This window comes from Oxyura jamaicensis, chromosome 3 (assembly GCF_011077185.1).
Source record: "Oxyura jamaicensis isolate SHBP4307 breed ruddy duck chromosome 3, BPBGC_Ojam_1.0, whole genome shotgun sequence".
Classification (NCBI taxonomy): Eukaryota; Metazoa; Chordata; class Aves; order Anseriformes; family Anatidae; genus Oxyura; species Oxyura jamaicensis.
In genome coordinates, this window is record NC_048895.1 from 39460139 (window position 1) to 39473262 (window position 13124).

General features: G+C 34.8%; 1 protein-coding gene across 4 annotated transcripts in view; it reads right to left on the reverse strand.

Annotated features, from left to right (window-relative positions):
• RYR2 (ryanodine receptor 2) overlaps nt 1-13124 on the reverse strand; it is a 400228-nt gene that overhangs the window by 227404 nt on the left and 159700 nt on the right. For all 4 annotated transcript variants that reach the window (XM_035320403.1, XM_035320402.1, XM_035320401.1 and 1 more), the window contains 3 exons: nt 10879-10953; nt 10057-10135; nt 8721-8833 (listed from right to left, as the gene is read on the reverse strand). In XM_035320403.1, coding sequence (XP_035176294.1) covers nt 8721-8833; nt 10057-10135; nt 10879-10953 — 267 coding nt within the window. The remainder of the gene's footprint in view (nt 1-8720; nt 8834-10056; nt 10136-10878; nt 10954-13124) is intronic.

Here is a 13124-nt window from a genome sequence, read left to right on the forward strand (position 1 = left end):
ACAAAAGTAATAATAAAGAAAACTGTTTTCCTGGCACAATCTGAGAAATAAGCACAGGGCAGAGCACTTCCCGGAATGCTTAACTACTGCACACAACAGCACCAAAAACCACACTGCTTCAAAAGAGTTAGTAACAGCTGGTGCAGAGGTGGAGGCCGCACACATGCAGTCACAGATATGATCCAATTCAGTCTATTTATTTTCTATACTCAGAGGCTCTGACAGCCCTTGCTGTTCTCTCTTTCTCTCTGGCTTAAAGTGACTTCAATGATCAGGACAGAGAATCAGCATCATGACATTTAGTCAATGGCCCAAGAACCTCTGAGATACTTCAAGACTTGAACAGACACCATTCCCATAGTAGGTACACAAACAGTAATGCAGGCAGAGTGAGGGGGAGCACTTCATAGGTATCTCTATTTTTCCTTGGTCAGCCTGAGATCAGGCAAAGCAAAACAGAAAGATACCCACACCACGGATAGTTATATCTTGGGAAAGAAGTCAAAAAGTACATAGCTGTATCTGTTAAAAAAAAAAAAAAAAAAAAAAAAAAACAAGAAGGGAAAATAAATATATATATATATATAACCTCTTTATTGGAAAAGGAAAAACGTGTTGCTTCAAACAAAAATAAAGAAGGATTAGCAAGCTTCAGCAGAAATTAAAAGGTTAAAGTGATGCACTCTCTAGAACCTAAAGCACATGTTATCTTCCTACTTATTAGGTATCTTTTCTATTAAAATTTATTATCTGAGTCAGTGATGGAAAAATATTATGTAACTCTGAGTATTATACCAATGCTGTCAAAATAAATTATTCAGTCACATGAAAGAGTGTTATTGGAAAGAACTACAAACGATTAAACAGCATCTGTGTAAAATATTCATGCCATTAGTTTTTCATGTTTATGTCTAACATTTATTGAAACATCTATGAATACTTTTTAAAAGTTTGAACAAACACAGGTAAATTTACACTGCAGAAAAGAAATGATTACCTAAATTTTGAGTCAAAGGAGGCAGACCACAGGAAATTTAAGGTGGATTTAAAGCTCTAAAAAATCCTGTTTTCTTTGCATTTCTCTGGAGTGTTTTAAACATTTGTCTGACAAATCTGCAAGCAAAGAGGACATTTTCTTTTTATATAGAAAGAATATCCAGCACTATAACAACCCTTTCCAGCCTCTCCACTCAGCATAAAGGTATCATCAAAAGAGGGAGAGGAGCACACAGATACACAGAAATTTCCGTTACAAATCAGCCACCACGTATCATCTAATCCACTATCACATGGCTGACAGCAGGCAATTCCAGATGCATGGCAGGAAAGCATAAGAGTCTCACAGAGGATAGATGACGGTAGTCTGCATTCCCCCTCTTTATATTATCTCTCCTTCTGAGCTATCACCATTAAAAGCCTGAAGCACATCATCTACCATGCTTCCAAATTATTATCATTTATTACAATTAGACACAAGTGTTTTAATTAACAAAACATTAATTTTGCAGAAGCAAGCACTAAAAGTTAGGAAATATCAAAGTAGCCTATCGAAACTGAATGGCTTCTGGTGTATGCATCATATTACAGTCTTCAATGACACAATCCTGTGTGATTTTTTTCTCCCAGAAGTGCTGCCTCATTGTATATACAGGATAAAGGGGCTCTCTTCATGAACAGTTGCTGAATGTTTTGCTTTCTCCTCAATCTTCAGCCCTCAGCCTCATGCTTTGTTTAGTATAATCAATTCTTCAAAGCTTGGAAAAGAGGATTATTAATTTCCTCATAGGCATTTCTCTTGCTACCATTAATTACAGCATTTCACAAAATACTACAAATACTAATGAAATCATTTTCTCAAAACCCCAAAGGAGCAGCATGATACCATCATTCTCCAATGAGGAGTAACACACATATTACACTAAGAAGTTTTCATTAACCTAGGATGCCCCAAGTTGAGGTCGCAAAAACAGTTTATTTCCATGGTAAACTGCATTATGTGTAGTCTTATTGTTTAAGGCACAGCCTCCATTCAACTGAGTCACAGATGTCAATACTGACAAACTCTGGAAGAAGGAGGAGACCCCAGAGCCACAACTCAGGTAACCAGCTGGTATGGAAAAAAGATTCGGTGATTACTTGAAATCAAGCCTGGTATAAAAGATGATCTGCTCAGCAAATTCCGCAGAAAAGTGTGATAGAGAATCTGAAGTTCCAGGAAAATGTTTAACTAAGTATTGTAATGCCCACCCTTCACCTGCAATTACCACCTTGACATTTCATCTTCAAAGTTACTTTGTTCGACAGCCTCTCTGCTACTCAGCCCTGACACAGCCTTTGAACTTCATCATCAGCACTGAAACAGCATTCCATAGAAAGTTAGCGGGGGTGTATATTTAAGAGATTTCATAACATGTATTACTGTTGTATTTTTTGAATTTTCTAACACCTACAATTTTTTGAAAGTTTAAGAATATTATTTTTATGGTATAGTTTGTACATAATTTTCCTACTTTAAAAAAAAAAAAAGTTAGAGTAGGTGGCATTACACTGACACCCACATGAATGAGATATAGAGAACAAACCCTTAAAAGTACTTGTTAGGTTCATGCCACCTCAACGCAAAGAAAATCACCAGCAGAAGTGGGTTGCCTGCATTACCATGGGTGGCAGCTATGCTGTAATACTGTAAAACAGTGGGTTTCCTAAATAATCTCTTAAGGCAGCTATCTAGCTTAATTTTTCCAGGTCTCTCCCACTCTTTTCTTCTACATTTTTTTGTCCCAGTCCCATATATCTCACTTAGACAATGCAGGTACAGCCTACCTTACCACCCATAATTAATATTTTCTTCTGCTTCAAAAAGTTTTCCTCATGCCTACAAAGCCTCAGCCTGACCTTTTGGCTTTTTTCATGCTCAGCCTTCTGCTTCTTACATCAGCCAGTATCAGAAATTCACTACAATTCCTGTCTCTCAATTCCTCTCTCATCTCTCAGCCCCAGATGTTCCTGTCTGGATCTTTATCCAGCCATTGGACCCCGCCCCCCAACCACCCCACTGCTTCACTGCAGATCTCATGTTGCTCTTCATTCCCAGTCCCACTTCACTGCTTCTTACAATTCTCCCTGACCAAATAGCACAGGTATTCTGCCCCAGATTTCTAAATGGTTTTAATCAGCATGTGCCCAGTACTCTCTTTTTGCCAACTTCTTTGTCCCAGGTGCCACCTTCCTTCAGCTGCACATCTCTTCAGCTAGTCACCAAGTCCTGACCAGTTTCCCTCCTTCCTACTTCAGTTCCAGGCTCTTGCCCCTGCTACATCACCTGACTGTTGCTGTTGCTCCTTCTACCTTCTCATAGCTTCCTCCTCCAAGCTTCTTAAATGGCAGCAGATCCCTGGCAGCACATGAAACATCATGTTCTCAGCTGTCAGTGCAGTGCCTGACTTCATTCCTGCCTTGACCAGCCATTACAAGCTGATTTCACTAGTGCTGGTGTGTATTTAGTTATTTGCTGTGGATGTTTAAACAGTTCCTTAACACAGCAGGTGCAAGAGGTCTGGCTTATGCAGAAGTCATCAGACTTTTAGCTACTAAATCAACTGCAGCACTTCAGAATGTTTCTTCATTAAGTGGGGTGGGGAGGTGTTTTTTTTTTTTTTTTTTTTTTTTCAATTATCAAAAAGTACATCTGTGATACCAAAACCACCCTTTCTAATCTGATGCTCAACATTTTCATGAATTTTTTATGAATTTTCTTAATGAGGTGATTATTTTTTCTTTCAAGTCTTCAGGGTTAGTGACTTCTGACCTCTTCTGGATGAACCAAAAAAAAATCTCAGATTGATACAGAAAGAAGAAAATGATGCTACTCTTTCTACTAAGTGAATTTTGACATTATAAGCACTTGATTATAAGCACTTGGAAGTAGCATTTTGTAAGGCAGAACTGCTTGACAACCTTAATAATAGGGAAGATCTACCATACTCCTTAATAACATTTCAAATTGTATAAAGGCTCAATATGAACTGCATTACGATCAGTTTAACAGAGCAGCTCAACAGTAACTTCATTCCACTAATATCAGGTTTGTTTATGCAGACTCAAATTATTTGAAAAACCCTATTTTATAACTAGAAATAAACGATGTAATTGTGCACTCACACATAACAAAGCAAAGTCCAACTGATGAGTTTCATTCTCTTAGGGAAATAAAGGAATGACTGGAGGTGTAGGGGGCAGTAACTACACATTGTTGTGTTCCCTAGTCCCATTGCACCAAAAAATTGTTCAGGTATTTCCTTGTGAGAAGGAGCTATCCCAGGTCTCTGGTAATAAATATAAGAATTAAAACTAAGAGCTGGAAAAAAAAAAAAAAAAAAAAAAAAGATTTGCTACAAGAGTATGGACAGATGACAGACATCAGCTCCACCTTTCAAGTCATTTGTTCTAATTTAGAAGATATAATTTTGAATGAGAACTTGGTCATCTGTTAGCCTCGACAAAGATATTTGAGGAAAAGCTTCCACTTCAAATGAAATAAGAGTATTAGTTTCCAGTGTTAAAAAATAATAAATATTTTTTTTAAAAAAAAGTTCATATAAAAAAAAGTTCATATAAGTTAGAGGTAAGTCTCAAGTCTTTTTCAATATAACGTATCCTTGCATAACACAGCTGCAGATCACCGTGAGTCAAGACACCAACTACATAGTATAGCGCAGAAATAGTTGCCTTATACTGAAACCTCTGCATTGCAAATTCAAAGTTTAATTTTTTTCTTCTCTCCTGAGTTCTCAGCTTGAATAACACTGACCTCATTGCTACTAATTTCCTTTTGATCTTCATTACACATGTTGTATGTCATTTTCATGTCTAAGGATTTTTTTTTTGTGAATGACGTTTAAAAGAGTAAAAGTACTGTTATCCAGAGGCTTTATGAATTTGACAGGAATTATAATTAATAGAATTTCTAAACTATTTTAAATCAGCAATTTTGAAAGCTATCATGGTTTGTAATTAACAGTAGGCATAGGCAAACATCAGTGCAGCAGTACGTGCTAAATATCTGAGACAGGGAAAGCTGCTGGAAATAAAAGAAACAGAGCAACTCTGTCTTTAACTGGTGGCAGTATTTATAGCAGAACATCTCTCTGCTCCACTCTAAGAGGGCTGAGCAGAGCCAATTTTTCCTCTCCGAAGGATCTGGCAACAGCACAGCTCACATATTACATAATGCTACAAGCACTTACATAAGTGCCTTTCCTCAGAAATGTTACAAAGTAAAATGAGCATCTAAAGTCCCATTGTACAAGCAGGGATAATGAGAATGAGAGTAACGGAGTGACTTGATCAGGAACATTACTGTGAGTTAACAAACAGCCAACATCTGCATCTCCAGACTTCTAGTTTACTGTCTTAACACTAGTCTTCCTATCAGTTTCACAGTTGTTCACTGGAATAAAAGGACAACTCTTCAGAACAAAAGGAATAAATAAATAAACTCAGTCATCTCAAAGGCTTTTTTTTGACAGGAAGAGAAACTGAAGGAAAGTCCTGATGATTTCTCAGTACTTAAGTGGTGGTTGCCAGCCAGATTAGGTCTAAACACTAAGCTGCTGACCACACTAACACCATGAAGTTGTAAAGTCAATAGAAGAAAAAAAAAAAAAAAAAAAGTAATTCAGCTACAGTCAGACAACTAGAAGATTAAGCTAAGAAGCTGATATAGTTCTGCTGCTCCCCCTGTATTATACAAATTAAACTAAGTTCTGACTACTTTTTGAAAAATACTATTTTCATGCCCTGTTAACTAAATCTTTCATCTGTTATTTTCACACGTACATCCTTCCACCAAGATTATTAACCTATTTGTTTTAATTTGAAGGTAGCAGTTGAAGTTGCTTGAAAACAGAGAGAAATATTCGAATATAAAAAGGTGACATTACAGTCTTATTCCTAGTAGCACTGTGATACATGAGGTTTGATATAAAACCTACCTTTTGCTAAGTTTTTAAGTACAAAATGTGTATAAATGTAACCCTCAGCATCCTGCCAAACTTCACTGTCCGTCAAGTTTTTTATCTGAGCAACTCCTAAACTTAGAAAAAATGCTTCTTAATTGGATTCAGTAGAACCTACTTGGTCTCACAGTCCGAGCTATTGTGAAAGGTATCAGTTGCTACATTCCTTAAAATGTTACAGAAAATAAGGGCTATACCACGGCACTGCACTCTGAATAAAAATACTGTGTTGACTTTGTAAAAGACTTTGTTGTTGTTGTTTCCATACATTTTTATGGCATTTCAAGTGGACATTGTAGAAAAGAGAATCTTGGTGTATATATGTTGTGCCAGGGAGTCAGTTTTCTTTACAATTTGGTACAGATTAAGTGTGACTTTATTCGAATGGGTTCTATTTTTCTGAACTACATGCCCAAAATACTAAGTTTTTTTTGTGTGTGTGTGCGTGTGTGTGTGTGTGTGTGTGTATTCCAATAAGGTAATAATGGTGAAGCAAGATTTTTAGAAAACAGCATTAGAGCTACATTGGATCTATCCAATGTCACAGGAAATATATATATATATATATATATTATAAAAGGGGGGGGGGCGGGGTGTTTTGCAAAGTCAAAAAAAAAGGACTACAAGGCTATCATGACAAACCAGTATCTCAGCACACAATTATTACAGTTGAGAACTGAGAACTGTAGATCTAAGGTACATCCTCTGAAGGTATTCTGTAAACAACCTAATGGATCAATTTTAATAGTTTAAGATGGAAAGACAGTTTTCATAAAAAGTATTCACTCACTGGTAACTGGGTATTTCAGTCTTTATCAACTTTTTGAATTTTCATGTATCATTGCTTTACTTACACTGCTAATATAATTACTGAGTAGGTAGTAAAAACACAAATATTTTCATATTTGTGAAGCTGTGTATTTCATCAGCTCTTAATATAGCCTTGAAACACATCCATTTATAAAAATGCGGGGGTGAGTGCCTGTAAGAACAAAATTAATTTTGCTCAGTCCTTCTTCCTTCTTACTATCAAATCAGAACTAAATAATTGAAATAGGCTTAATAACTATTCATTAAAATCTTGCTCTAAACCATTTTAAGACTGTAATACAGAGATTAAAATATCAAGAACATAAATTTGTCTAGTTTCCCTCTACAGAGAAAATATAATTTGAGTATGTTCGTATTTTGCATGGAAGATGCAGTATACATTAACACCATGGGAGTTGTTAAAATTTACTGTGTTGAAGGAAATCAGTCTCTGCAGTCAGCATCATGTCTCCATGTATAAATGTACATATGACAGCGTTGAGAATTAACAGCTGAGACACATACTCGAATTAATAATATAATAAGGCTGAGCTGATTTACTAATTAGAGGGTAGAGAATATCAGTTCAGGCATAGAGAAATTATTTAGAGCAAATTATTTAGAGCAATTATTACATAGAGAAATTATTTAGAGCAAAATAGGAACTGAATTCAGCAATTCACTAAATTTCAAATAAATTTAATCTCTTTAAATAAATAAAAAAAAAAATCACATTAACTAACTTTGTCATTAATTTTGTCCATGGAAAGTTACTTTTCCAGTAATTCTAATTGCAATTCTCATAAAAGTAGTTATTAAAAATTATTTTAAAATATAAAGATGATCTGAAAGTTCTCACAATTTCCACTTACAAAAATAATTAACTAAATGAGTTACAGTGCTTCTGACTTACAATTATATTAAATTAAAGCCTCATTTTCTATGTCTTTCCAAAGAATGGAAAACATTTTTAATTTTATTAAAAAGAGAAAAAATTACAACAGAAAAATAAGAAAAGACTATAAAATAAATTTTATTGCTATAGGCAGGGCTGAAACAGTTCTCTTGACAAAGTTAAAAACACTTTATCTTAAAAGATTTTTTTTTTCAGTTGTAGCTACATTTGCTGAATCACTGGGTCTGATTTTTACAGAATCTTCCAGCAGACTGGCATTCTTCCTATTTTCATCTTATTTTGTTTTGGTTTGTTTGTTTTTAGAAAGAATAGTTCACATGTTTGCAATCCCAAGAATACACCAATAAGGAATCATTTTAAAGTGCTGAAGAGTTTCATTAGAGAACAATTGGTAGAAGTAGTTATTTAAACCAGTGATAAAAAGCAGCTGCCCCATAATGTTTTGTAATACTTTGGCTATATCTAATTATTAATTCAAGTTATAATTTAAGTAGTTTAATTATATTCAAATATAATTAATTATGATGTGTCAGTAGCAGTATATATTATACTGTTCATAATCCTAAGGAAAAATAGACCTTTTAATGACCATAAAATACTATATTCTTGAATTAAATATTCCAAAACTTTGGAATGTAGTTTTAATTCATTTAGCATAGTACTGCTAGCATCAGAACACTAAGACTATAAACATCTCAGTTATGCAATTTGGGCAGGCTCTTCTATTTTCTTCTTTTCTTCATTAGTAATTTTTTAACTTCTATTCCATTATTAAAATGAACATAAATTAGATCAGTCACATGTCAGCGTCACAGATCTCCAAAGCCTTGTTTTGCAAAATGGTATTAAATAGCAGTTTAAACACCTTAATCTATACTTCTGTGGAGCTGGAAATGCAATCCAGGCTTTAGTATAATACTTTTATTAACTGTTTTTCTGTAGAGAAGACATTGTTCAGACATTCTTGCAGAACTTACCAGGTATCTTTCTGAAGAGACACTGACTAAAATAAGATCATCTCCAACACGCACTTTTTCTCCTTCTGATCGCTGCTTGGAAGCAGGATGGATGGTCCACCAGCATGCCTCACCTGTATCATTATTAAATAATAAGAGAGAAAGAAATTAGAAAGAAAGTGTCTAATAGTATTGCCATTACTTTTAAAGTTATCTCAGTCATAAAGTTTTGACCCATTTTTCAAATGGGTAAAACTAGTATCCTTGTGGTTTCTGTAAATAGTATCAACCCTGCGTCACCATCCTGCTAGAAACGCAGAAGGAAATAGTACACCCAAGTCAGCAAAACCTCTGGAACAGAAATTCCAGAGTTGAGCATAGAGGAGACTGTGTTTTCTAGGCAACCTGGTCCAGGCTGCTCTTGCTAAAGAAGATCCCTGTCACCATTGTTCCGGGTTCTGGGAAATAAACTGAAAAATGTTCGTCTCAGAACTAGAATCATAGATTCATAAAATATCCCTAGTTGGAAGAGACCCATAAAGATCATTAAGTCCAACTCCTTGCACCACACAGGTCTACACAAAATTTTAGACCATGTGACTAAGTGCACTGTCCACACACCCCTTAAACTCTGACAGGCTTGGTGTAGTGACTACTAGGACAAAGACCTGGAAAAAAAAATATGTATTTACTTATTAATACTGTTCTAAAGATCTCATAAATCCAAACTGAATTATGTTCTTGCATTCCTAGTGAGATTTATTGTCGGTAATCCCCTAGAATATTTTGAAGTACTAAAGTCAAAAATTTTGTTCTCATGATAAACTTGTTTTCAGATATACTTCTTGCAGGGAAAGCATACTTTTTAGGAAAAAAAAAAAAATAATTTATCTTACAATCACTCAATTTTTGCTATTACTGTTGTCAATCTTGGCTATAGCAATGCTTTAAAAAACAAGTAAACTTCTTGTTTCTAATTAAGCAATTTGACCAAATTGATGACATCGTAAAAACCTGTATTACTCTTAAAAATATATATAAAAAAATAAAAATAAAATTGTCAGCACTTCTAAAACATTAATAGAGTCTTTATTTAAAATAACACAAGTTTAATTTTTTTTCACAGAAGGTTCCTTCTGGAATGACAACTTCGGAATGACAATTCCTTTGGAATGAGAACTATTAGAAAATGTGAAAATAAGATATTGAAAGTATAAAAGATGGGAATATTAGCTCTTGCTTCTTTAGTCCTTAAAATAGTTTTAAATTTTATATGATGTATATGTTTTTATAGTTCTCTGTTCTTATTTTTAAACTGAAAGTATTTTTCATTACATTGTCTTACACTAGTTTTTACCTGTTGTATCCTCTTGCAATCCTACATCAAATGCCAGCTTATCCATTGAAGATCTAGATGTAGACAGGCAGCATAGATACTAAAAGAAAAAAAAGAACTCATTACTTTTTCCACTCATACTCTAATCCACTAGAATATAAAAAGCAATCAACCTGCAAACATAACAGTGATTCTTAAATTATACCCATTAGTTAATACCAAGAACATAAATGTCTGCTACACTGAATGGCACTCAAGGAGTCTTGACTAGGATATATGATCTAAAGTTCTCAGACTTTATGTAGGTTATATTTCCACTCAAATGAGAATAGCAAGAATGGAAATAAGGGAGCTGGTTGCATCAAAGTTAGCTCCATGAAGCCTCACCCACAGTTAAGCAGTTTCAAACCGATATTCTTCTGACAACTGAAGTGTAATGCTTCTGTCCAAAACAAGTGCACAAAGGAATTTCCTTTCCCACTCAGTTTTCAACATATGTTCAAGTTGCAAGTCAGATGCCAGCTGCAGATTCAGTCACAGCTTATGCAATATGCAATATCCAAGGGAAAAGCAATGGGAAATTACCAATTCAGCATAGACTGACAAGCAGAGAACTCATCACTGTGGAGCCAGACTTAGTTTCATCATTTTACACAGAAATGAGTAGCTTCATTTCATATTTCTAGGCATCTACCCTTCACATCAAAGAGACATTTTACCATTGGTTCATGGAGATTTTTGTGAATAATTCTCCCAATACCAGAAAATGACCATGGCCGAGGTACTTTCAAACAATTTTCACAGAGTAAACAAATGGTTGCTGCTCCAGCTCCTGTTACATACCATGCCACTGTAGGAATGGCGCAGCAGGATTGCATGCCCATAGAGTAGTGTTCGATGACCACCACCTTGTGCAGACTGAAAGATAAGAAGAAATGATATACTGGCATGTTAGAATAAAATGAGACCTTTTGCAAAATAAATTTAAAAAAATGAAAGGTCAAATAAAATAATAATAATAATAATAATAAAGTCAATCTTTGGACAATCTGTATTTGCCCTGTTAGAGAGAATATTATTTCTTGATAAAATTCTTTTTCAGGGATTAGTTCAAGAAGATAGCTTTATGAATGTGTTCTTCTTAATTTTGATTACCTCCAAATATATTGAATTTTAGTCAGAATATAAGTTCTTGGGACAAATCTTACATAGAAGCTGAAGAAGTGATTCTAGATGTTCTTGACTTTTTCTATTAGAAGTCCTCAATTAACAGACAATAGAAAATGCTTTCTTTCTAGCAAGTCACCACTTTGGGATAAAATATACTGTAAAAGCCTGAATCCTTTTTCCTTCAGCTGAAAGCAGAATGCTTCTAGAGAACAGCAGTTCTGATGCACTTCACACTACCCTCTACACCTTTATATATTGTTAAATCTCTCCTTATCCCCTCATTTTCCCCTCTAAAATACGTGCTTTTCTATACAGGAGGTATGCCAAGGGAGATTCTCAAGTACTGTCCCTGCTTTGTATGAAAATATTAATGATATATCAACCACAGTTAAGAACATGTCTCCAGACTGCTTGGCCCCTACTGTTTAAATACTATCAGAACTCTCTCTCTACCAGGCCAGGCAACTGATCAAAGTCACCCAAGCTAAATCAAGAAAATTTGGGGGTTCGGAAATTTTGGAAATCATGCCCAAGTAAATGTTACTCTTGAGTAATGTGGTATTTTTTTTCTCAAACAAATTAAAGTAATAAAAAATACTTTTATCACAATATATATATATATTTTTTTACACCACAATATTTTCATTACAGTTTCTGTTTATCTACAATCTGTTTAACCTCTAATGAAAGAATAAATAATCTTGTTAATTACAAGGAACCTTTCAGCTTCTGCAGAAGATTTATGAATTCTTTAACCTGAGATGCAGCTGGCTGACACTGGTCAGAAGCAGAGATTGTCTGACAAGACACTCTCAAGGTCTTAAGTCCACATTTCTATGATAGAACACTGCAAGAAACATTATGCACATCATGCTCTTCAAGCAGCATCCATTAAACCTGTTTCTAAATCTATACATGTGACAACTCTGTAAGCAGTATTATTTTTTCATATAAGACTCCTAATCTAAATTCTTATATACAGCTTTCATACCCTTTCTTTTATCATAGTAGACTGACCTTCTGCTTGACTGGAGGATCAGAATCATTACAGAATAAATTGGAAACAGTCATACCTCTGTGGCAGCTTCATTTCAGTGCTGGAGATCAATTTCAATAAATAGCTATGCTGACAACCCACAATTTACTGACTGTCCTTCCTTAACTTTTATCCATTAGCATAATATTTGTTGATCCTTGATTTACTTGGTCAAGGGAAAAGAAATAAAATAAATAAAAAGGAATGGGTTGTGAAAAAGCAAGCCAGTTAAAAAATAAATAAATAAAAAATAAAAGAGCACTTATGAGAAACTGCCATGAATTCATGGCTTTTATTCTTACTGAGAAGAGAGCATCTTGATGGACACAAAGTATACTTTGACTTTCAACAAACTATGATGACAGTTTAAATGCCAGGAGGCCCATTCAATAATCTCTCTGGATGACTGAATGACATGAATTTTTATTAAGAGGGAATACACATTAGGGTCTTTGTCAAAGGTACAGCCTTGACAATAAGACTTGAAGATATATCTTTGAACAACCATTACTACCACTGCTTTTTCCAAAAGCACAAGGATGGACCAAGACATTTGATAACGTCAGGCCCATTGTGCCAAAAATGAATGCTGAATGTCTGCTACCCATCACACAGGGAAATGGTGAAAAACCGTGGTCTTACCAATATTTTGGGTTTGCCAAGATGCTTAATCAACAGTGGGCATAGCTACCCTACCAATAAAGTCACAAAAAATGGACAAAAACCTGAAATTTCAGTAATAATTTTGTCAAAATTATTCTGTGCCACAAGCCATCGATTTGATATCATACATATAGACTTGGCTGCTTGTTGTATGAAAGATGAGAGGAACAATGTGTTCAAGAAAAATCACAGCTGTGTTAGCTTGCCCGTGATTTGACCA